This window comes from Python bivittatus, unplaced genomic scaffold (assembly GCF_059951505.1).
Source record: "Python bivittatus isolate LINGU-HERP-01145 unplaced genomic scaffold, Pbiv_v1 ctg000210_np1212, whole genome shotgun sequence".
In the NCBI taxonomy this organism is placed as follows: domain Eukaryota; kingdom Metazoa; phylum Chordata; class Lepidosauria; order Squamata; family Pythonidae; genus Python; species Python bivittatus.
In genome coordinates this window covers 6,578,555-6,603,822 of record NW_028277053.1, presented here as the reverse complement: position 1 = coordinate 6,603,822, position 25,268 = coordinate 6,578,555, and the positions used below count along the sequence as shown (strand labels likewise).

Genomic DNA, 25,268 nt, shown 5'->3' with positions numbered 1-25,268 from the left:
GAAGTCTTAATGCAGAGGAGACAGCATTTAATTCTGAACATAGGTGGTTTGGTCTCTGAGAGCAGCTGAGATGTGTGGAAAGCGGGGAGGCGGCAAAAGGCATATTTTCCTTTGCCCCCAGCTAAAAGAAAGTTCTCCGCTCGTTTCCTTAGATGTGAATGTGGCATTCCAGCAGTCAGCCCACAAAGTGCTGTTGGATGATGACAACCTTCTACCTTTCCTTCATCTGACTATCCATTACTATGGAAAGGAACACCGAGGTGAGAGTTGGTGTAAGAGGCCAGGCTGCATTTGGGAGTTACAAATGGGAGCCTCCCTCACTTTAGCAGAGACCTCTGCATAAAGCCACAACTTCATTTTTTCCCCTGAAAGACAGCACAGATCTAGGAACCTAGCTTAATGACTGCCTAGGAAGAGGATGCTCCCTCTCTGCCTCGAGTCTTCATAAATGCTCTTTGAGGAAGAGGCTATAGAAGGAGGCAAGAGTGTGTGTGTGAGAGAGAGAGTGTGTAACTTGGCCTGCTCCAACACGTTGCGCTGTTGCTTTTTGGGTCACAGCTGTTACCTTCTGTTGCTCAGCTGCATCCTGTCCAAGTTGTTCACTGGACTTCCTTTTCAGACCCTTCTCAGAACCGTGAAACACCTTCTCGAGAATTATCTCCCCATGAATCCCCCACTTCTGGCTGGGCTGCTTTGGGGCTCTCCTACAAAGTTCAGTGGCCTTTGCACATCCTCTTCACTCCTGCCATCCTGGAAAAGTGAGAGCTTTTGGGGAGGGATGGGAGAAGGGAAACCACCATGTTCTGGGGATGCTATGCTTTCTGGCCAGGGGCTCAGCCCAGCCAACTTCAGCTCGCTTTTGGCTGCAGGTACAATGTGGTCTTCAAATACCTGCTCAGCGTGAGGCGAGTCCAGGCTGAGCTACAGCACTGCTGGGCTCTGCAGATGCGATGCAAGTGCCTGGAATCCAAGCGGACAGATGCCATCAAGTGGCGGCTGCGCCATCACATGACTTTTCTCGTGGATAATTTGCAATATTACCTGCAAGTAAGAGTTTGCCAGTGCAACTGAGAAAGGTCTGGAGCTGCATCTAGGGGAGAAAGCAGCTCATTTGCTTCGTTCTCATACCCAGACTTTCCCTCTGGGAACTGCTGGTTGAAATTGCTCCCACAACTTCTTACAAGTATTTCTGCACTTCTCCTTGACCCTAATTTTTCTAGTTTGCTTTCTTTCAGGTGGATGTCCTTGAGTCTCAGTTCTCACAGCTCCTTCAACAGATCAATTCTACCCGTGATTTTGAGAGTATCCGACTGGCACACGATCACTTTTTGAGCAATCTTCTGGCCCAGTCCTTCATTCTGCTGAAACCAGCAAGTGCCTCTTATGTCTATATGTTGTCAAAGGCCACTTCCCCTCTTGGATCCTCACGCTGCATTCTCCTGGTCAATATGTGCAGGGCCTGAAGGAGCCCTGGCAGTGCTGGGCCTCCTGGCTCATTTGGCCTCCATTGGTGGGGGGAGAAGCTCTGGTGTCCCCCTTCAGTTTTATCAGTACCAAAGGTGACCTTCTAGACCTAATTCTGACTTTGGAAGCTCAGTCCCATGTATGTGGCCCTTCTCTCCACTTGCTCCAGGGTATTGAATCCTTAGAGTAAGACACAGGAGATAGGTCCAACCTGTTCAGTGTGGAGTAGAACTACTGGGAATTATCACGAGGTCTAAGCAATGTTTGAATCACATTGCTGGCTCATTTCCACCTTCTGGTAAACTCCAGGTCCCCCCTACTTTCTACACACGTAGTTGATTCTTTTTGCTTAAGTTCATCGGTACCCATTGCACTATTCCCTTTTGGGTGAGCAGCGTCATTACAGATCAGAAAAAGAGGGAGAAATAGTTAACAAATTTAAGACAGCCGATAAGAAAAGGAAATTTAACTAAACTGAATTTACACCAACAGTGTTCAGTCTGCTTTCTAATCCAATCTCACTCCCATCCCCAGTGCAGGAATCTACCATTACAGCACTCACATTAGCGTCACCAGCCAACATGCCTCTTATGCATACAAGGGAACAATGATAGCAAACAGAAAGGTAACAGGTGAATGCAAACACCACAGGGAGTTCATAAATTTCTTGGTGACTTACTGTAGAGCAAAAGTCGGGTCTGGCATGAAAGTGCCCTTTCCAAATTTTGCCCTTTGTTGCTTCTTGTACCCGTTCAGTCCAGATTTAGTGAAACACTTTCTCAGGCACCTCCCGGAGTTGTTGCATCTACTCATTACCTTTCCATTTGCCATTAGGGTTCTTCCCAGTCAGGCATGGATGCATCTTCACATACGCAAGAAATAAGTCATACAGTCATTCTGTAAGCAAACCACATCCATCTTTTAACATTTCTCCAGTTAAGCTTGGCAAGTCTAGATAGCGTGTTCTGCTGTTGTGCAAGATCTTAAATCTAGATCCAGAAGAGGCACTGGAAAGTTGGGGGAAGAGTGGCATACTCTTAGGTGGTAGCCCACTTGTCCCACCAGTATAGACGGTTGACTTCAGACCTAGGCCATCTTTTGTATTGACATTCTGTTAGATACCTCAGTTCTCCTTGTTGCTCATTGCTGAATCTGTTCTAGTGAGTTTGAATCCTTTAAAATTGAATGGACATACCACTCAAAATGGGAGTTATCAATACAGAATTAAGTGGAATGATTAAGTCCTATAATTTAGGAACTGTAGTTCTGTTGACGGAGCCTAAAATTGCATTTGCCTTTTTTGCATCCTGATCAGACTGCTGATTCACAGTTTGTAATCAGCTACTATTCTAGATCTTTTTCATAAGTACTACTGCTATTTTCCCATTCAGAAACTGCATTTGATTTTTAACACTTTGACAGTATTATTTCTAACCCAATCTCTAACATATCAAAATCCTTTTGCTAGATTTCTGCCTTTCGGGGAATTTCGTATCCCATCATTTTTGCACTGTCTACAGATTTGATAAGCATTCTCTCCATAATTCTCATCCAAGTTGTTAGTAAAGCATTGAGTTCACAGCCCAGAGCTGAACTACTCAATATTTTCATTTGTAAGTGGTTTCGAATAATAGTTATAACAACTGTGGGGAGAAAAATGAATACATAATAATACAGCCCACTTCTGATCATTATTTTGTAGGCTTTTCACTGCCTGAATGAAATTTTAGATCTCTGCCATAGTTTTTGTTCGTTGGTCAGCCAGAACCGAGGGCCCCTGGATGAGCGGGGTATGGCGCAGCTGAGCATCCTGGCTAAGGTACGTCCCACCCAAAAAGGCACAGAAACCAACCCTAGTGAGGTTGTGCCCTTGTGAGTGGAATACTCAAAAACAGTACAGGCTGTTTTTGAGTATTCCACGTTCAGAACAAAACCTTCAGGTGCTTTGAGTGAAGAATGCAGCAAGCTATTTTGTTTTTAAGTATGGACCAAAAGAGAACCGGTTCATTCAGCACCAGTTCAGATATTCTGTACCGTTTCAGATGATGAGATTGGAGTGCTACCTCTTGAGAATGGAGGGTGATCTTTTGAATTTTCCTGTCCAGCCTAGTGGAGTGACTGGGATGGGTTATTAGGTGTGTGCAGTGATCACAATTCAAGGGGAAAGGTGATTTGCTTGTGGGTGAGCATGCATGTTGCACCTCCTTGAACCAAGAGTGTCTTTTCCTGGAGCTGCACGAGCCTAGGAAAAGATGCGGTTTATTTAAGGAACAGCTGGTTGGATGAAACGCATGCCTGCGTGTGCCCCAAATCGGCTTTCTCACTTTGAAGCCCTACCAGTGACGTCCATGCCACTCTTGACTTAGGCCTGGATAATCTGGGTTTGGCGTTTTGGGGTGAATCAGCAAGCCTTGGGGAACCCTCTTCCAGATCTGACAGCAGAGAAGCCTGGACAAAAGAATAGCTGTGAAGGACTCCAGGAAGCCTAAGGGGTTGCTTGACTCTGAGGCTCTCCCCGTATCCCCTCACATTTTTATTTGAATGTTTGCATGTATAGTTTCAGTTTTCAAATAGCCTGAGATGGTTAGAAAGAAAGAAAAAGAGGCATTTTTCCACCCCCTCCCCTTACCTTTCAAAGCAGCTCCCTTTTGCTTTTAGAAGGTCACGCCACCCGCCAAATAAGGCCTCTTTTCAATTGAGGGCTCTGCCTGATTTGCTAGGAGAAGCATGTGCGCACTTATACTCTTTAGAGACTTTTCATTTTGAAAAGGGTGGTCTCGAAGGCTTTCCTTGCTCACCCCACCTCCCCATTTAAGACTAACTAGATGCCCCTACGTAAAAGACCCTCTTTTCAGGCAAGCCATCTCAGAGGGCAGTCAAGGGACAGGGAGGGGGCTGGTCAGAGAGGATGGCCCAATCAAGGTCTGCTGAACAAGGGAGTGGGAGGGAGAATCAGGCAGTCTTGGCTTTGGGACAGTCCCCATTGATGCCACCAGGTGACACCACAGTGGCTAAGGCTGAAAAAGCTCAGAGCTGTGGGAGGAACTCTTCCCCAACACACATGGAGCAGGTGCTGGTGCTGACTATTCAAGCCATCCCCCTTCCACTAGCAACCTAGGGCTGGGAGGAGCAGTTCCCCCTTTTGAATTTGAGTCCACGATCATCAGACCAAGCATGAGGACAGTCTGGTTGGGAAGCACTCACTGTTTGCAACTACAGGTAGTCCTTGACCTACAACCATCAGTCAAAGACTGTTCCAAGTTATGATGGGGCTGAACAAATGGTGGTTATGACCGGTCCTCAGATTTCCAGCTGTCCCAGCAACCTTGTGGTCACATGATCGCAATCTGGGTGCTTGGTGACCCGTTCAAACTTACGACCAGTTGCTAAGCACCCTGCAGTCACACAATCGCCATTTGCAACCTTCCCTGCTGGCTTCCCCAGAAAGTCAGTGGGGAAGCCGGCAGGGAAGGCTGCAAGTTGCTGGGGTAAGTCTCCTCCACCTGTGTCAGGCCCAGCCCAAGAACAACGACAAGACAGTTCAGTTGAGTACAGTTTCTTTATTTGCTTACATCTTATAGGCAGAATCTTGCCGAACTAAATCTATACTACAGCAACTAGTGGATATACCCTGTGAGATTCTAGGGAGTGGCTATCCTGAATCCCTTAGTCTTCTCACGCTCCCCCTGCAGACTGCTTTGCCTCTTGCCTCCTCTTCCCTCCTGGAATGCGACCCTCCTTCCCAGTAGCCTTGATCTCCCACATCACTCTCCTCCTCATAGATATATTCCATCACAACCTGCGCACCCTCCTCTAGCCCCTCTGTGCTTGCACCATCCTCCACCTGGCAGCAGTCAGTTACCTGCCTGCAGACCTGGAATTTGGAATTTCCTGCCGGCTTTCTCACTGACTTTGGGTGTGGGAAGCCAGCAGGAAGTTTTCTTGCTTAACAACTGAGGGATTCAGTTAATGACAGCAACCAGGACTGCAGGGAAATTCCGGCCCCAATTGCCATTGTAAGTCGAGGACTACCTGTACTGCAAAGCACAGGTCAGTAGAGGAAGAATGCAAAGTATCTTTTACCCGTGGGATTCTTAAGGATGCGCCTAGTTATTATGAGGTGCTCTTCACACTGCTAGCAGCAACAGACAACCTGCAAGGAGTTGTTCTTAGGCAGTTTGTTAGTTGCTCAATAGCTAGCAATGTAGGTGCAATTACAGAGTTATCCAAAGGCATGAAGTTAGACTCCTGCACGTGTCACAAAGGAAATGGCTTTGGGAGACCAGCTGCCTGAGCAAACCTCTACTGGGACTTCATGGTCACAAAATAGCAGGGCCGATGTGTGAAGGGCACCCCCTCAAGTGCACTTCATTGATATCAGTTACATCTGATTAAGCAAGATAGTCTTGGTTGGGAGGAGCTATCTCCCAGCTGGTACTAAGGTTGCTGCCAGCATTTTTAAGAAGATGTGCCAAAGTATCAGCAATTATTTGCATTGATTTACAGTGGGATCAAATGTTAGACCAGCACTCAGTCAAGCTTCATGCACCCAGATAGCTGGTTCCCTAAGGAATCTCTCCCATTTGGAGCTCCACCTCCTTACACTTCAGGTGGCTGCTTGAGCTGTGGTGGCTGTGCACTTGCCCAACTATCTTGATTCCCAGGAGTTGAGGTTCTGTATTCTAACTGTGTTGCTCCATGAAAGTGCAGAGATAGCCACAAGCCAGGTTCCATCTGTTTCTTAGGAGAGTCTGCCTATAGTGCAGAAGAAGCTGAGCTTGGCAGACAAACTTCATCCTGGAGTCATGCAGAAGCTGAAGCCATTTGTCCTCACCAGACTTTGTGAATTAAGGGTGGGGAACATTTTCCCCAGTGGAGAGGGTTCCTAGTTGTAATAGTCACTAGATAGCAACAAGTGATGGGAGCTGTGCGGTTCAGTGGCCATTTTATCTGCTGCACCTGCCACCACCACCACCACCGTCACCCTGACACGGGATCTTCCTTGGCAGGTTCAAGCATGCCAACTTTAACTTGACCACTCCAAGAAAAAGGAGAGGTGTGGTCAACTGGGCTGCTGCTTTGATGCATTTGAAAAAGACAAGACAGTGCCTATTCCAGTGGGCCCACCAAGGCCAAGTTCTAGCCAGATTGATGAGGGTTACTCAGCAGTAAGCCCCAATATCATAAGCAAAGAGGTAGGGGTCTCCAGGGAGTGGGGAGTAGCTTGTCTTCCATAAGGTAGACCTCTCTTTGCTGGACTTTCCTACCTGGCCACTGGAAGAGCACAGAGGGAAGAGCACAGAGAGAGGTCTGCTCACTGTTCAGACATGGCCAGCAGTGGAGGCAGCAAGTCCCCTGGGTCACCTGTGAACTCATTTGGCCAAGTCATACTGGGAGTTGTCCTGGGGATTTGTGCTGGAGAGATACATACTGGCTGAGACTCTATGGCTCACCTGGCTGATGTTCCTTTAGTCACTGAGTAGCACCTGAGCGATCATCAACTGGCTGGGACTTCATACGAGTGCATCATAGAACGTAGGCATTCGAAATGATCTTGGAGATCATCTAGTCCAGCCCCCTGCCCAGAGCAGGAATGCACAGCAGGCTTTCCAAGATGGCCTCCACAAACTCCTTCAAGACTTTCCAGCGTAATTAGTCTTATCCTGGAGATTTAAACTTTCAGTGGCCAGATGTTCCCTAACCCTCTCCTTTTGTCAGTGGTTCTGCTTAGGTCCCTTGGAACAGTCCTCTTTGGGGAGAACCCCAAAGCTACATAGATGCCTCTCCCTATGTAACGATACCTTTTTGCTGCTTTTAGTTTCCCTCATGAGCCCAACTTCCTTTTGCGCTTTAGCCTTTTTCTTTGCAGAAATTAGTGACTTGCTGGTAACCCCTTTTGAGAATTACCATCTTCTCTAACACTTAAATAGCTCCTCGATCATGAGTTGCAGGAGGTTCATTCATTGATGCCTCTGCCCCTTTTCCATGTTTCCTATCCACCCTTTCATGCCTGGCTGTTGAGGTGGTGAGAGCCAAAATCACTGCCCCAGAAGCAGCCACACCATCCAGACCAAAAAAAAAAGCATGATTTTCCACATTGGGGCATCACAATGCCATTCACCAACTGTCTGGAACTGCTATTTGAAGATTCAGCAGGGCGATACGATTGGACTTCCTAGGGGCACGTTTGTGCATGCAGCCTGAAAGAGACAAGAAGGCTGCTCTGACTCGTGGCTTTCCCCTCACAGGGCTTCAGCTGCCAGTCCTCCCTTCTGTTCAAGATTCTCTCCAGCGTCCACAATCACCAGATAAATTCTGACTTGGCACAACTGCTGTTACGCCTGGACTACAACAAATACTATACTCACGCTGGAGGCACTTTGGGCAGGTAAGGCTTAACGCCCTGAAGCAGAGGACGTACCTCTAGCCACATTCCAGCAGAAGGTTTAGTGGAGTTGCAGCCTAAGCAAGAACGCATGGTTAGAGGCACAGTGGCCCAGCTGTTCCTAGGGTTGGATGCGCTCCAGCTGACATGCCATGGGCGGCATGTGTGCAACCCACCTTTTTCCTCTTACCTGCTTCCCTATCATAAACTGGGGTAATGTAAAGAGGAAGATGCCCTGTGCCTCCCTCCCATGTCTTGAGATGTCTTTTGTGATTAGTTAGATAATTCGCCATGTTTGTTGTAATCTGCCCATATATTATAAAGTACATCATGTGTGCATAACTTATTTCATCCTACTTAACGTCCTTCCTTTGAATCACTTTTCTTCTTTCTCTACAGTGTGGGATTAGAATGATTAGCCCACTAACAGAATCAATTGCCACAATTTCCAAGAAGTGTCCCCCTTCCGTAATGGCAGCAACATTCCAACCACTGGAGGAGAATGGAGGCGCAAGATTTGCTGTCAGAGCAACTTCAGTGTGTTTTCTTCCAGGCCAGTCATTGGCACCTGCAAATGGTATTTTGTATATTAAATAACCATTTATGTTATAAGTGTTTTCCTTGGGCTTCTTCTGAAAAGAGTGAGAAGTGCTGCTTGGTTTGGGCTTCCAAATGCAGTTACTCCCTTTTGCTGTGACAGCAGAGCCAAAAGTCCAGCCCCCTGACGTTGTCACCTTCAGCATTTTTAAGCCAAAATCAGTTGATGACTATAAAGAGTGCAGTGTTGTCATTAAATGCAGAAAAGTACCTTTTGTTCTATTTCTGAAGATGGAAGTAGTAAGTGAAAAGTAACCTGGCCTTGGAGATGAAGTTTTTGTTTGCTTTTCTTGCTCAGTGGGGTAACTATCATGGTGCAGGGACTTGTGCTGAAGATACAGAGTTTGAAGAATAAGGGCATGATGTTATCAAGATCTGCTGCCTCCTTTGCTGAAAACAGCTCCCGAAATAGTAAGAGGCAGTCACTTGCTGTTTTATTTCCTAACAAAACTGCCGGAGCCCTTAATGAAAACAGAGGTAATAGATAACATTGGTTTTTTTTTTTAACGCAATCAATTTTTTCAAGAAGTAGCTGGTCCAGGAATAGGGAGCATTAGAACAAATATTGAGGGAGTGGAGTGCTTCATGTGTGTTTGAGACAAATGCAGGGATTCAGGAAAACGCCCCAGGCAGTAGGAAACTTCTCTCTAAATACCAGCTCCCAGCCTGATTTTATAACCTACGTTAATCCTGTAGCTTTGGATCTGAAAGATCTTAGAAAAAACATGCCTTTAATTGTTCTCTCTCCACAAATCAGTCAGAAAGGAAATCAGACTTTTGGAAGCTATCCCATCTTACCATGCTCCCTTTTTGTTTATACTGCTGTTATACTGTTAAATCAGCTTTTCTAAGTACCTTTTTTTAGATTGGTTTAATTTAAGGGATCTTCTTGCACTTGTGGGGTTCAGCAAGCCTGTCTGAAAGTTTCATTGCAAGAAACTTCCTGCTGCAAAAAGGCAGGAAAGGGTTGCAAGTTTGGAATTGCCCAGCCCTATATTGTGTAGCAAAAGAGCACCCATACTAAATTTCCTTCCTACATTCACATGACATAGTTTCCTGCTATGTGATAGCAAATTCTATAGTCTGTGGGACTGGATGGGAGTAGTTGATTGTTAATACTCAAGTCACGATATTATAATGGGCCCAGATAAGAAATCAATGTTTATTTTATCATAAAAGTTCACATTAAAATTATATACAAGCACTACATGCATAGGTCAAACACAGAAAATTTAAAACCTAGATGAGGATGAAAATCGCCACAAAGCAAAAAGGGAGTTTTAACATGGGACATAATCATACTGATACTTTGGATACTTAAATCCAACTGTCTCCCCAGCAATGAGACTCTGGATCACCCACTCCTGCGTTACCACTGGCAGATGTAATGCTTCAGCATATTGCACGACGGCAGCTGGGCAGGAAGTGTCAGTCACCACCACATCAAACACACCCAAACTCACATCTGTAAGAACAGGAAACAATTGCTTTCTGAGGCTGCTTCCACCACAAGTTCCCAGCACTGCATATCCCACTTCTAACACTGTTCGATGAGAGACTCATCCAGCTCTCAAAAGATTCTAGGAATCCTTCTTTAAGAATAAAAAAGATGCCAGTTAAATTTTTCACATCAAGCCCTCCTTTATGCAATGAGCCAAAATGTACACAAAGTAGTACACACAAGCCAGTGGGGGAAGTTGTGTCAATCCCCTCCCCAAAATAAAAAATATATGAACAGTAATTTTCCCTCTTGTCCCTTGCCAGATGGCTGACTTCCAGCTGCCTGTACCTTTCTTCCATGTTGAGGATTCCTGCTGCTTAACAGAAGCAGCTCCTCCCATCGTAAGAATCTCAGACCAGAGTTCCAAGAAGTTTCGTGTTTCATCAGATACCAGGAGCACTCTCAGCTTCTGGAAGGGATTTTTTCGTGGATGCCTAGAAAGAAAGAAAGAGAAAGAAGGGCTATGAGGCCATCAAAGAGTATCACTGAACAGCAGAGATCCACCTGCCATGCTATGCCAGTAACATCTTCCTCTCCCTCCTCCCACCTATTGGTGTTGAAGTGGGCTGGTTCTTCCAAGACCTGCGCTTGACAAGACCTCCATGCTCAAACTCATGCACTTACCACTGCAGTAGCCTCTGTTCCTCCAGGCTGTAGCCAGCTGGCAACAAGTAGTTCTTGTAGTTCTGAGTCTGATTGGCGTGGCAGCTGTCATGGACCCACATGTGAGACACACACGGTATTCCCCGGGCAAGGCACAGGAAATACTTCCGGGTGCGGCAGTGCTGGTCTGCTATCAGGAGACACTGATAGGCTGCGCTGCACTGAATTAAGAAAGGAGGGCACATTGGTACCAGTCCTTCAAAGACAGATAAAGCCACAGACAGGGACCACCTCAGAGACTTGCAGGTGAAAAAGAATATTTCAGACTCATGTGGGAAGGTTCATTTGCCTATTAGACCTCAGGGCTTATCCAGGCAATGCCATACAGGTGCCTATGACATGGCAAGCAGAAACAGGGCAGTGGGAGGTGAAGAATGGATCTGTGCCTGCCTTAATTGCAAACAACTCTGCTGGGAAGCAGATGTTCTTGGTTCCATCAGCAAAGCAATGCCAGCTTGCCAGACCACTGAGTCGTGCCTTCTTTGTGCTGGCTACCCTGCATTCTCCCCCACTCACCATGCAAAGTCCATGTAGACCCAACTTGGTCCCTCAGGAAAGCCACAAAAACCTTACTTTTTCAACAGGCCCTTGAACAGAATGTCTTATGACCCACTAGTATACAGGTGGTCCTCACTTAACAGCCACTTGCTCAGCAACTATTCGAACTTACAACAGCACTGAATGAGTGGTACTTACGACCAGTCCTCAAAGTTCTGGCTGTCATAGCATCCCTGCTGTCATGTGATCGCCATCTGTGACATTCGCTGCTGGCATCCAACAAGCAAAGGAGAAGCTGGCAGGTCATCACAAATGGCGACTATGTGATGTCACACTTAATGGCAAAGGATTTGCTTAAAACTTAAAATTGGAAATGCTGGAACTGCCATTGCTAAGCAGCAGTCACACAATGTCGCGCTTTATGACCACATTGCTTAGCAACAGAAATTCTGGTCCAAATTACTGTCGTTAACCAAGGACTGCCTGTATGTTGTTCGTCCTATTTCCTGGCATGGCTGCTTTGTACTTCCTCATTGCTGGCTAGGTTTAGCCTGCTTTTAGTCTCTGTGCCACCTAAAGTTTGCTCCAGAAACTGAAGTGGCCAGTAAAGTGACTGACGAAGTGTATCAGGGTATGATCCCTTCTCCAGAACTTCAGGGGGTGAGGCCAGTCTTTCTTTTACCGCAAATACAATAATTTGTGGGAGCTGGCGATGCACAGCATTGTCCTCTATCACTGCTGCTCTGCCCAGCAGCACTTCTTTTTCTTCCCTAAATCGCTACAGGTACATACATGCTGATCTGACAATTCATTGTTTCGGAAACCATGAACATCCTGCATTCCACCAGTGCTTGGGAAGGGAGGTGAACGTACTCCATCATGACCTCGCAGGTAGACTCAGGATAAGAGCTTTCAAGCTTGTCAAAAGACATCAGGGACATCCTTAATGTGGCCATGTTTAATAGCTGTTGGAGTCCATTATACTCGCTTCGTATTAACAGAGATACTTATAACTTGAATTATGCTGTGTTGCATTAGCACTGTGCCCTTCATTCTGTTGAAGTAGACTTTATTTGTTAAACAATGGTATGACAATGGATTAAACTACTACAAAATTATTACTGATGTTCATTCCATTTGCATCTTTTAATCCCATTCAAAACATAATAGAGCTTGTCATGAATGCACAAAAGAATGCATTAAATATTGAAAATCTTTATTCTGCAAATAGTAATACAGAATTGATATGTAATATTTTAAAAGATAACATTAAGGGAATTAGGGTCCACTGCTAATGTATATGCATCATATTACCTTTGTAAATAATTTTAAGGGCACTTAGGATCTCTAAAAATGGAGGGAAGAAGGCATATACTTTGCTCCCACCAGCATCAGCTACCCTTCGGGAAAGATGGCAGACTCATTCTATTGTATTTTTACTTTTAATTGTTAAGCTTTGTAAATCACTTTAGTAAGCTATATACCTGGAAGGTGGGGTATAAGTCAGCATAAAGAGGAGAGGCAGCCGTGTAGAGCTGAGTGATCACACCAACTCAGCCAAGCAGCGCCTGTGCTTCCCTTTCCTCACTGAATAACCAGTTTCTATCCTTGGATTATCTTCTTTCAGCTTATTTGCCCCAATGGATATTTTGCCAGGACTGCAAAGTCAGGAGTCAAGTCAAGATCATAAATGGGAACCTGCCTATTTCCTGCCAAGATTATTTCCCCAGCAGGAATCCTGGTGCTTACGGTATAATATTCTGCTGCCCTGCCTTTCAGTTTTATAAATACACAAGATGGTTAGTAAAAATAAACTGTGCGTAAGAACTCCATAAAAGAGGTTTCAATATCAGAAAATCAAAGCAGCAGCACTAGCACAGGGGTCAGAAAGAAGCAGGGAGAAATCAACCACTGTCATCTAATTCTAGGAATCCTGTGCATCTTCAAGATCTCTCAGTGCAACGAACACCTGACTTTCCCTCCCCAAAGGTGGGAAAGGATGAGCTGCTGCAAATGGGAATGGCTGAAATTTTGGACAAGCACAAAATACAGCTGAACCCAAAGCCTGAGAGTAGGACTCCAGCATGAGTGAGAGAGGAATTTCTCCGAAGCTCTCTGAGGGGCACCCTGGAGCACCTCAGGGATAAAACAAGCTGCTTTTGGTATCCAGGATCGAGAAGAGCAACCTCTCTTTGAAGGAACTGGGCCCTTCCAAAGGGCCCTTCAGGTACATTGCTGATTCCTGCTGAAGATGACGGGGGCAGTGCCTGGAAAACAACATGAGCTACCCAAGATTATAAAGACCTGGGAAACCCCCCTTCATTTTCCCACAAAGAAACCCAGGCAAAAGTAGAAACTCCCAGCCCCCAAACCACAATGTCAAAAAAGTGAAGTGCAATCTCCAGTTACCAAAGTACTATGGACTCCTTGAAGCCAAAAATCACCAAGTCACAGGAGGATACAGAATCCACTATGAAAAGCTGGTGACTGCCAGATGGAGATTTCGTTTCTTGAAGCCAAAAGACCTGGCTCGCTTCTCCAGCTCTCACACGTGTAAACTAAAAATAATGTAAAAAAATCTCTCCCTTCCCCCAAGTGCTTCAAAATCTCACCATGGCCACTTTGTCTTGTCGATGTACACCTGTATAAGAAGATCCTTTACAGAGTTCAGGTGGGTTCTGGCACATACCTCCCTACCCTGCAGGCATGCCTTCCCCTCCCCCCAATTCTGACCTGGCTTTCATTGAAGTCCTCTAGGATGAAACCTCCTCCTGCTTGGAGTTGTAGTTCAGTGTAGGGTTTGTTGTAAGGTATTGTCTCCAAGAATTCTGGAACATGGAAGTATATTGGGTAGTTCTTACTTTTCAAGGACACATAAAGCTTTGTAGAGCAAGCCCACTCCCCCAGTCAAAACATCATGTAACAATCGATACGCTATCTTCAAACCAGTCCAGAGGGTGAATGCAATTAGTTCCACACATTGGCATCAAATGCCTCTGACAAAGCCCCAGAGCAGGTCATAAAGTTTATGAGAACAATAATCTTCCCTTAGACACACACACCTCCCTGCCCACAAAACTCGACCTCAGTGGTTGCTATGAAGGAAAGCAGCAAAACATGGAGAAGCAACAAGAAGGGCTTTTAATGCTGTGTGGAGATCTGACTTGAGCGCCTTAAAAGTTTCCTTCCGATATAAGAGATTTCATTTTGCTATCCTGTTCTCAGAATGCTTTTTTTCAAATGTCTCCTGGTGTTTCTGAGTTTGGCAACGATGGAGAGGATTACTGTTCTGTTAATATTTTTCTGTCACTCTGAAGCCCCCTGACTCCCTACACTTCTGGAGACTATCTAGAAATGCTGAAGCACCTTCCCTCCTGAATTTTTCTTCTTGTTCTAGACCAGTCCTCCTCTCGGACTGTCCTGTGGCAGGAGTCTTCCCTTCCTGCCCTTTAGAAGTGCTTGGGATGCTCATTCTACAACGGGAAAAACATCCTTCACACACCTCCCTTGGCTACCTCATCATAAGTTTAGGAGCACCTTGCTCCACTGAGAAAAATTTCACTGAAATTTCCTTATCTTGCATCGACCTGGAAGAAAGCTAACAAAAAAGGCAGAGTATGTTTCTATCTGGCACACAGTTTCCCTGTCTGTCCAAATCAGTATTGACTGGTGACATACCAGCCAACCTCCTGATATCAGCACTTCAGGGTAGTCTAGGCCAGGAAACCAAATACTACCAAGACCAATACTATTATTGTAAAGTTATATTAACAGAATCTTGCAAGTCTCTATGCACTTTCCCTCCCCCTTTATCTTTGTGAGAACAAGGGAGGGTCTTGTCCGAGACATTTTTTTCAAGTTACAGTTCTGCCCCGACTCAGGTTCCTATTATCTGACGTTGTTTTGGCAGCAGCTCTTCCTCCTGTCCCTCAAGGCAATTCCCTCTGTCCACTACAGTTGGTGTTCTTGAAGATGACAAGAACTGCCCATGCTGCAAGGGGATTTTCCTTGGAAGAGGTGAAGGGCTGGAGGTGAACCTGTCCAGTTTACCAGGGAAAATGAGGAATTTTTGGATCCAACACAGGAAGCCCTTGCAAAGGGACAGCAATACTGAGGCCTTCCAGAAGACAGATGAAAGTGAGGCAAGGGGACAGGAAGATGGAGGAAGGTGACACAAATGACCAAGCCTAATAAGAAAAGCTCTTTTTCTCTGGTGCTTCAGAACAGATTCTAGAGCCTTCCTACTGATGTTTTCTGGAGCCCTGGACAAAAAGCAGCTAAAGAATGAGACATTTGAATGCACTGTAATGCAAAGATTGAAGACTACAGTCAAAAGGAACAGAACCAACAAAAGGGGGCAGGGAATAGAATAAATGGAGAAAGAACATCTTATAATTTAAGCACATAGGCCAGGTCAAGAGCATTTAGGCAGGAATAGAGGGAAGGGGAAACAAAAATGATATTATTATGGATCCATGCTATAGACTGCTCAACCAGGCCGAAGATCTGGGTACAGTAATGCCCTCCTAGGCCAGAATATAGAATTTCAGACAAGAAAGACATAGCAATTATAGACATCCCAGGCAAGAATGCAATACCCCCAAAATTCCTCATTGGTCTTTTCCAGAAGACTGAAGATGAGACAAGGGGACTGACTTTCCTAGATATGATTCTAGCCAAAACGGAAGTTGTTAAAGAGATGCTTTGGAAAATTTAGGAAGAGGTGACACTAGATTTCAGGAGAGAGAACTTCAGCAAGCTTAGAGAAGTTGTAGCCAGGATCCCATGGGCAGTCCTCAAAAGGAGCACAGGAAAGTTGAGAACTTCTTATGGATAAGGTATTGGAAGTAAATCACACCCCATTGATGATGCCTCAGTACGAGGCTGGGAGGCAGCTGCCTCACAGCCTGCCCCATCCATGCACAATACCACTTTCTTTGGAGGCGCCATAGTGCCTGGCCACAATCAGCAAGTTGCTGCCTTACTCTCCCACTGCACATGTGGCAAAGAGAGGAGAGAGCTGCTCTCATTTCTGGACTGGGTCCCGTTCCCCACTAAAAGTAGGTCAGGTCCATTCTGCTATTTGCAGGTATGGCTTGGATTCTGCTCCTTGTATGTGCCTCACTACCGAAACTTTTTCAGTTTTCAGAAGAAGGCATTGCTGGCATCCTCTGTTTGAGTTTCAGACTGTCCCCCACCCCAGTGGAGGAGGAGCGTAAACTTAATGCTGGAGATAAACAAACATAATCCAAGCAACGTTTTAAAAGAGCTGATGACTATCAGGCATATTTGGAAAATGTCACCATATTTATATGAAATCAGATCTCCAATTTCTTTCAATACTTGCCAAATGACAAAAACTTAGAATCCCAGAGTTAAGTATGGCCTTGAAACTACCGAGTCCAATCCCTGGTTGTGCAGTATCCCAACTGAAGCCTTCCTGACAGATGGTTGTCCAGACTCCCCTTGTGAACACGCCTAAGTGAAGGGAGGCCCACTCAAAAAATGGATACATAAAAGCTGAACTGCCAGCAAAAACCGCCCCAGGTTATGTCTGAAAAACTAAGCATCCTGTCAAGACAGGTGTCTGGCTTAATGACACTCCAGAACCCAACCTGTCAACAACTGACTTCACCCACAATTGCTGTTATGCCTAACACTGGAGGGGAACATGGTTTCCCAGCATCTTAACCACTAGATCAAACTAGCTTTCTCTTTACACCAAGGGTAAGAAATCATAACACAATATTTGGTTTTGGCTTAGTGTGATCTGTGAATGCAACCCTCAGCACATCCTTAATCCTGTCCATGTGGTATTTATTAAATACCTGATATATTAACAACCACCCTTCCCTCATGTAAGATGAGTTTAACTTGCAGCTTTAATGCAGCCAATCACCATCAGTTCAGCCCACACCTAACCATCAAAGACTTCACCTCAATATCTATGATTAACTAGAGAATTTTGAGTGCTCAAAAAGGACTAATGCACATTGATATGAGCAAACCAGATGGTCTCACCTTCTTCTTCTTCGCTGCTCACTGCAGTTTTTTGATGACTAGAAAGCTTATCTGTTGAGTTTGCCATTGAGAGAAGAAAGGCATAACCCAAAAAAAGAGTTTTGTTCTGAGGCAAAGGACCCCATTGGTTATCAGGTGCCAAGTGATCTCCTGAGTACCTTCCACTAACTGATGGGCTTGCCATCTCCCTGGCATTTGCAGCTCCTGCAGATGGAGAGAGAAATATCAGGTCCTGTGCCTGGAGTTGCCTTGCCAGGTCTTCTCAGAAATAACCAGAGGAGGAAAGACACAAGAGCCTGCCATGCCAGACATCAACAGGGATATCATTTTGTCCCATGTGGTCTTTTGAGCATGGAAGGAAGTAACTGGAAGAGTAGAGCCCACAACAGAAATGCAGCAAGCACAGGCTCAGGAGAAGCCACGCAGGACAAGCGTCATCCAAGCAAGCCCTCACCTAGTTTAGCAAGAGCTAGTCGCCGCCCTCGCTTGGCTGGAGACTGCTCCTCTTCTGAGGCAGTAGCTAGTTTCCTTTTACCGGAAAGAGTCTCTGGGCTCTTGCGGATGGGAGTCGTGCTGCCACTGGAGGTACCAGGTGAGCCAACGTTGCGCCTCTTCCGCTTTCCCTCCACCAGATTATCTGGCCCCACCAGATAAAGCAGAGTCAGCTTCCCCCTTCCATAGGCCATCCTGTGCTCCCCAGCATAGGGCAGCCCCAGCCTTCCCCCGGCGCACAATCCCATGCTTTCTAGCCCTGCACAAATACATGGCTCACAGAGGTGAGGACTTCTCCCACAGGAGACTCCGTAACGTGGCTCCCAACCCAGCCACTGTCGCTCTGCCCATCATGCATAGCATGATCATCCAGGGGTGTAGAACATGGTCCCCATCTAGGACTCCTATCTCCAGGCCCATACCTAGGCTGATATCAGCCGCCCTTGTCAGAGGTGTGGTAGGCTGGTAAGGACCGAGCCCAAACTGCTCCCGGAGTCTGTTCCCTTGCTCCAAAGACAGGATGACCGCTGTCCGCTGGTACCACTTCTGCTGTCCATCCTTCTCAATGCAATAGAACAACTCTCCAGACTCCTTCCGATGGCCCTTCACCACACCTGCAGCAAAGGAAAAACTACAGGCTGGGCCCCCAATCTTGCTCCCTGCCCTCATCCCACCACCTGAGACTGTGGGTGTCTTCTGAGCCAGCAGACGGTTACCTGCACTGAAGTATTCATCCTCCGAGAGAGCTGTCACTTCTGTTTCCAGAGGGAGGGGATCACACAGAAGGACATCTCGGGCCAAAACATCACATTCATAGCCATCATCAAAGAGCAACCTGTACTTGGCCCCCCCACCATCCTGTGTGATGGTTCCAGAGTAGAAGTAGCCATTGGATGACCACTTGGCCACCACCCGGAGGCCCACAAGGCAATTCCCAGATGAAGAGAGCCCTGGATTATCAGAGAGACTTGGCTGATCTTGCAAAGGGATTTCAGGGGAGCCACTGCGGCGCAGAGAAGCATCAGCCTGCTCCTGTCCCTCCAGACATTGGCCTGTACTGTGCTTTCCATCTGAAGAGGCTGTTGTTGAAAGATCTGCCACTGCTTGCACTGTGCCCCTGCAGAAACATGGAGAAGGATTACTGAAGGTTTCCAAAGCCTTGCCGAGAAACATTCTCTTCAATCACCACGTTGCCACCGCTCTGCTACCTCATTCCAGTTGATCGGGAAGTGGGACGGCCCCTTCGCCCTCGCCCACGGGGAGTGAGAGGTACGCTTCTCAACTGCTGGCTGCTGGGGCCATGGTCTTCGACCTCCTCACATACTGCAACTGTGCCATGGTCATGATGGGCTGGGTAGAAGTCACTCCCCTTCTTAGGGCTGGGAAAACAAGAGGCAGCTTAGCTTCTGCCCCACCTGTAAGCTGCTCAGGTTCAGTACACATTGACCACACACATAAAACCTTCTTTCCCTTTTAAAAAACCTTAGCGCTTCTTTTAAAATAAAAAGATGCTAGTATAGTCCAAAGAAACCTACTGCAAGGCAAGGTGGTAGAATACCGTTTGATATTCTTTTTCCTCATACCTGGGTTTGGAGGAAACTTTCAATAAAATGTTGGCCTTCAAAAACTTTTGCCAAACACCTGGATTCTTCATCTCAATTTATCTAGGCTTGTCCTCAATACATTAATCACATTCTGTCCTTGAGGTTTTAGAGCTCTGTTTTTGAACCATGACAAAAAGCACATTAAATTCTCTTTCAAGACACAAATTAACCTTCTCATACCCAAGAATTGCACAACAGACTTTTATGTAAATTGCCAGTTGTAATCTCTAATGCCCGCAATTCAAAGGCCCTGCACACACCTCGGCTTTCTGGCCACAGGCAAGTCCAAGTCTTGAGACCCCCTTCTTTGGCATGCTCCCTCTTTAAGAGGCCCAGCCCCTTGGCCAGAGATTGGACCACTACGAGTGGCTGACAAAGCACTGCTTCCTCCACTGGAAGTGCGCTGAAGTCCAGGTGCCTTGGGTGAAAAGGAGCTGATATCTCCAAGGTCTCCAGAGGTTAGAGAAAAGGCCCCAGTGCGGGAAGGAGAGACGTCCACCTCACACTCATAGCAATCCACGTGGGGCTCCTCTCTCTCCTGAAACAGACGAGAGGTTCCAAACAGTGGAGGCCACTGCAATCCTCTCCCATTGCCCCCTCCTCTCAGACACCCGTGCATTATACATGAACCAATCCTATGAACATCCACCTATATCAGAATTCCAGTGCTCTAAGAAATGTTTTTATAGCATTTTGAATGTGCAACTCTGTACATGTTCTGCTGTCATCCCATGATATCTCTGAAATATTATCACCATCCAGCAAAAGTAGCCTTCAGTTTCATTCTCATCCCACTGCTAAAAAGAAAGGTGTGCAAAATAGATTTTATTTCCTGGTGAACGAAGACATTTTGCATCCCCTTCTTAAAATGGTAGATCTGAGCTGTGGTTGGAGTGGTTTCCTCTTAAGTTCCTTTTTTTCTTTAACCCTCCCTTTTTTTTCTTTTAATACTAATGTCTCTCCCTTTGATGGGCTAGGCCCTCAGGTCACACCTGCCTCAGTCTTTCCAACTGACTGGCTTAGAGCATTACATAGGCCCTGCAGACCTTGTTCTATCATTGTGGCCTAGCATTTTGAGAACTCCATCAAAGACATGGGCTTGGCTGTGAGGATCCTGCAGTTTCCTTGCACCCAAATATACTGTAGAATATTGTTGCTAAATATTTTTTTCACGTGCTTGGAGGAGTGGAATACACCCAACCTGCCAAGAGAACAGAATTAATGACGCCCAGGCAGCAAAATGGCATCACACTTTTTCAGTCCTTCACCCAAGAGGTATCTTCTGTCTTCACTTTGCCTCTCAGGCAACAGAAGGGGAAGCTGCCCAGGCCTTCCAGCCAGCCTTCTTCTGCATCTGACCACTTTCCTTCAGCCTTCACTACTGTCATCATCAGAGGCTCCCCAGAATCTTGATCATTCTGGATGCTGTTGAGTGCGCTTGATTTGGCTTGCAAGCAAAGATGGTTGTCCCTTCCTTTCTCCTTCCCCATTTGTGGCTATTCTGAAAAGAGCAGAATGGGGAATATCTTTTGACAGCTTCATGCCATCCTTTAGTTCTGGATATGGATACTACTGCCTTTGACTCAGGGCTACTCTAAAAGACTGACATCTGAGGACATCACCTTTGAAGAGATTGTCCCAAAAAGTTCTCAGCAGCAACAAAGTGTCCATAGTGTTACTGCTGTGCGGAACAAGATCTAACATTTGGGAACGTCCTGGCTTACTGGAAATGTCCTACCTCAACCACCTGTCGTTCCACTTCAGTGCCATCTTTGTAGTAAACATCTGTGATGACCCGTGTTACATGAGTGCGCACTTCACGAATTGTTCTCACATGGCGCTGTAGGACTCTACCTGCTGGTGGGTGGGGCAGTTCAAATTCTTCTTCCTTCTGAAGAAAAAAAGAAAATCCAAAATATTTCCAGACATCCCTTCATCAAAACCAAATAACCTCATGTTTGGATTGAAAAGCTTACTAATTGGAGATCGCTGTATGTTAGGTGGTCCTACTTGCTTCCAGTTCTAATCTACTCCTAAAAGCTCACCATATTTAGCTGAATACAGTCTGAACAACGGTAGGTACTAGCATGTATCAAGTTTGGCTGATTTTAAAAGAAAGCTAAGCAGGATCATACCTGGTTAGTACTTAGATGGGAGCCTATCAGAAATAGGCTATGGACTATAGCCTGGGAAGTCAAACAAACAAAAAAAACCCAGAAGGTAGCAGCATAAAACGATTTCCATGCTACCTTTCAAGAGAAAGACATGGATATTGTAATTAACCTGAAGAGCTATTTTTAGAAAAGACGGCATGGTTCTTCTCTAAACAACATTGCCACTGGGAATAACTAAATCCATTCAACACTGTTCACGAGCCAGGATGCTGGCTTATTCTCCTAACAAGCCACCATCATAAGCCATGCTTTGTTCTTGATCTATGGCACCAGCTTATTGGGGAAAAAACCCAAAACACAGATAGAGCCTTTTGGACATAAGCGATGTCAAAAAGCCTTTACACCTAAAACTCCAGAATGTAAGTTTATCTGGCAAAGTACTATCGGCAAGTTTATTTCTGTGTGATTCCCATTCAAATATTTATTTTTCTCCTTTTGTTTTTGTAGTATAGATGCTTAAAGAAATTATCACTTTCATTCAAATACGTTTAAACCACAACCTACCTCATTGTCGCCCTAAGTAGAATACAAGCAATCCCAAAGGCAGAAAACACAACAATAAAAACCTGTTGAAAAACATGTTATGTATTTACCATAGCCATAACAACGTATTAGCCAAAGGCCAGTCCAATGAAAACTATTTGTCTGCTGAAGGAAGGTCATCAGAAAATGGGCTAAAATGACCCCTTGAGTTCCCACCAAGAAACTTTGGATGTTGAAAGGACAAAGGGAAGGCTCTTCCCAAAGACCTTACAGCCACTTTCATTTCAGAGTGCATTTGTTTCCAGATAAAATGACCTACACTTTAGAGGCTATAAGAAATCAATAAGTAACTAATAACACTGTTGCACATTTGCATAAATGACACTACCAACTGCATAATTCAAACACAAGGAGCTCCTCCACAAAACATCTCCATCTGGCCAACCAGCAACTTCTCTATTGCCTCCCTTATTTCTCTGCTGACCAACTGAGTTGCACTGGACTAAAACCACCAGTTCTCATAAGGAATGCCCCTGCAAAGCAGCGGGTACGTGGGTGGGGAGCAGGAAGAGAAAAGAGGAGAGTCAGTGATGCCATACCCCAAGGCCGGAGCAGGCAGTTCAGTTGGGGACTGCACTCAATCCCACCCAAAATGGCCACTTTTGTCATGAACTTAGGGGCAATCGGGGGGGGCTCCAGGGCCATAATCAACTGAGGGTTGGCCACCTCATCCTTAATCCCTACCACCAATTATAGAAACCACGATAACAGAACTGAGTTGTACCACATAAAAGGTTCACATAGAGGACACAGCAGCCCCACTGACAGGGGAGGGTCCAAAAGCACCAAATTATAGACTCATAATTGAATACAAAATAAGTGTGTTGAGCCCCCAAGTTCAACCGAGCTCAGTGCAGGAGTCCTCATTCAAGCCGCAGACAGATGGCCACCTGTGCTCCTCTTGAACGCACCCAGCAAAAGGAAGCCCAGCATCACTCTGGGTCATGGGATTAAAGAACTGTACAGATTGAAGGGAGCACAAGAATCATCTAGTCTCACCTTTTGTGATGCAGGAAAACCAATTAGCCCATCTATGAGAGGTGGCTATCCAGCACCTCTCCTGGTCTACTGTCTTAGATTTAAAAGACCACCCAACTCTGGCACATGACTCTGGGCAGCTTTTCAGATTTCTTGTCCTGCTGGGTGGCCTGGAGGAACTCTTTTAGTGTTTCCACTCCTACCTGAGCAGGTGGTTTTTTCCTGTAATCATGGCTGGGTAGTGCCTGAGGCCATGTTGGTTCAGGGCTTGGTGAACTCCCCATGTTACTGAGCACATGTATGACCAGCAGATGGTCCAGAGTGCTGCAGCAGGTCAGTCCCACTTCTTCCTTAGAACTAGCGTTCACCCTACTGCTGAACAGTTCTGCCACCAAACTCTCTGCAGGAGGCCCAGACAGATGATGGAGAAACACTTTAGCAGGACTGGGTGGGATGGGCAGGCCTTTGCCCAGTGCCACCTGCTGCACCAGTTGCAACCCCACCTGGACTTGTGCCCCTACCCCCTTACACAGGACAGCCTTTGGAGATGACCTGGAAGCTGCTGCCGGTCCAGAAAGTGCTGGCGAGGCTACTGTGGTAGGACAATCTCTCTCCTAAAATACTTATCGCCAGTAGGCTTCCTGCCCAGTCAGAGGTTAGGGAGATGTGAGGCCTTTTCTGTTGTGCCCTCACATTCTGGACCGTTCTTTCTGCACAGCCCCCTCCCTCGTGGCATTCCAAAAACCACCAAAACAGCCCTATTTCACCAAGCTTTTACTTGACTGCTAAAGGGGGAGGTATTTGGAGCTCATGCAATGTTTTGCATCATTTTCTAAAAATAGAAACTTGTCCAGGGACATCTGATTGAGGTGGGTCATAAAAACTGCAAATAAACAAACAAACAAACCTGAATTGTCATCTCCTGAAATATTCAACACTGGGATTGCCTGATGGAAGTTACTGTCCATAATCTGAGGCTATGTAAAAAGAAACTATTACTCCTTTATAAAATTCACTTGTGTCAGATAGCTGCATCGAAGCCCTTTGAATATTTGGCTTTCCCAAATGGTCCATTTTCCCCTCACCTGATTGTGCTGGGCCTCTGGAGCACTACCAGGCTGCCACACAAAGTCCTTCTCTGTTTGTATGCTAGCGCTGCATTGCCGAGGCGCTGAGCAAGCCATGCTGGTGCCTATTTCCACCTGAATGGCAGAGGCCGTCTGTGTGGCTGCTGACACAGAGCCTGCCGGACCTTCGAGAAGTTCTTCTGATGTCTGGGCATGCTGGCTGTTTCTGGATCTAGACTTTGGAGCATCAGTCTTCCCTTCTGATGCCACCACTGGGTCTGACTTCTTTGGGGCTCTCTGATTCTCCCCCTGCTGAAATTGGGCAACATCCATATCCATGGCCTCTCCCACCTCTGATTGCTGTTTAGGCAGGACTTGTCTGCAACCCAAGGACACACTTTTCTGCTGATCCTGCCAGGTTCGACATGGCTCATCTTCTTCTTGGGAACTTGGAAAATTGAACAAGTCATCCCTGAAATCAAAAATAACAACATAAGACCAGCTCTGTTGGATCAGAACAAATATCCTATCTAATCTGATCACCCATTTCAAACAGTAACAGCTGGTGGGCAATTATATGTTCCTTGCGTCTGACGCTGCCTCTGTGCAATGAAGTTCCCCTCATATCATGATGGTTGGACAATATGAGCAGGCTCCTTCCACACCTTTCTTGTGAATCCATCACACAGAGGCAATCATCTCAGGAGGCATCAGACAACAGTAGCAATGGACCATTCTTGGCTCTTCCCTTCAACCAGGTTCCCAACATCACTCACATAAGTGCCACTGCCTATCTGCCATGGCTACCCTCTCCCTATGGCAACTCTTAGACTTTTTAATTCCAACAGGAGCAGTGTAAGAAATGAAGCTGGGAATTACTCTCAAGCCGTGCGGAACCGTTCTGTAAACATGGAGTCAAGGACTCCAACTCTCAAGCAAAAAAAGAAAAAGCAGCAAAAAGTATCTTCGCAAAAGGGAATGAGGGCTTGATTCCTCAGTTCTGCACACACGTCTTTTTTTCTTTTCTACATTAAAGCAGCTTATCTAGGTATGATAACTCTCTGCGGCTTCTAGGCTGAGTTTCTGGGAAACTTATCATACTTGCATTCCACGTACGAATCATGGTATTATTTGGCCAGCAAAGTGCCAGTTCTGGAGAAAACCAACAGCTACTTGTCATCGGCCCCATGCTGCAAAGGATCAACACTCTCTATTGCCTCCCCCTCCACATCTACTGGGATCTCAATACAACCCTTTCATATTCCTTTTTTTAATAATAAT

The 25,268-nt window shown here is 45.9% G+C and overlaps 2 protein-coding genes across 16 annotated transcripts in view; one reads left to right on the top strand and one right to left on the bottom strand.

The window, feature by feature from the left end:
- TUBGCP4 (tubulin gamma complex component 4) overlaps positions 1 to 12,226 on the top strand; it is a 38,483-nt gene extending 26,257 nt beyond the window's left edge. For 2 of the 5 annotated variants that reach the window (XR_015795887.1, XR_015795885.1), the window contains 8 exons: positions 153 to 260; positions 620 to 758; positions 870 to 1,047; positions 1,236 to 1,370; positions 3,167 to 3,283; positions 7,713 to 7,852; positions 8,249 to 8,426; positions 10,211 to 12,226. Coding sequence is in view for 2 of the 5 variants with exons in the window: in XM_088139346.1 (XP_087995472.1) it covers positions 153 to 260; positions 620 to 758; positions 870 to 1,047; positions 1,236 to 1,370; positions 3,167 to 3,283; positions 7,713 to 7,852; positions 8,249 to 8,264 (833 nt within the window). In the remaining 3 variants the exon portion in view is untranslated. Of the gene's footprint in view, positions 1 to 152; positions 261 to 619; positions 759 to 869; positions 1,048 to 1,235; positions 1,371 to 3,166; positions 3,284 to 7,712; positions 7,857 to 8,248; positions 8,462 to 8,744; positions 8,858 to 10,210 lie in introns of those variants that run through there. The other 3 variants (XR_015795886.1, XM_088139346.1, XM_088139347.1) reach the window with 3 other exon arrangements.
- The window catches only part of TP53BP1 (tumor protein p53 binding protein 1), a 40,232-nt gene continuing 24,552 nt past the window's right edge, over positions 9,589 to 25,268 (bottom strand). For 6 of the 11 annotated variants that reach the window (XM_088139345.1, XM_088139338.1, XM_088139335.1 and 3 more), the window contains 11 exons: positions 24,006 to 24,459; positions 20,964 to 21,116; positions 19,486 to 19,763; positions 18,830 to 19,000; positions 18,044 to 18,738; positions 17,584 to 17,766; positions 17,130 to 17,333; positions 13,842 to 13,936; positions 10,572 to 10,771; positions 10,236 to 10,381; positions 9,589 to 9,911 (listed from right to left, as the gene is read on the bottom strand). In XM_088139345.1, the coding sequence (XP_087995471.1) occupies positions 9,727 to 9,911; positions 10,236 to 10,381; positions 10,572 to 10,771; positions 13,842 to 13,936; positions 17,130 to 17,333; positions 17,584 to 17,766; positions 18,044 to 18,738; positions 18,830 to 19,000; positions 19,486 to 19,763; positions 20,964 to 21,116; positions 24,006 to 24,459 (2,764 nt within the window). In that variant the 3' untranslated portion in view covers positions 9,589 to 9,726. Of the gene's footprint in view, positions 9,912 to 10,235; positions 10,382 to 10,567; positions 10,772 to 13,841; positions 13,939 to 17,129; positions 17,334 to 17,583; positions 17,767 to 18,043; positions 18,739 to 18,829; positions 19,001 to 19,485; positions 19,764 to 20,963; positions 21,117 to 24,005; positions 24,460 to 25,268 lie in introns of those variants that run through there. The other 5 variants (XM_088139339.1, XM_088139343.1, XM_088139337.1 and 2 more) reach the window with 4 other exon arrangements.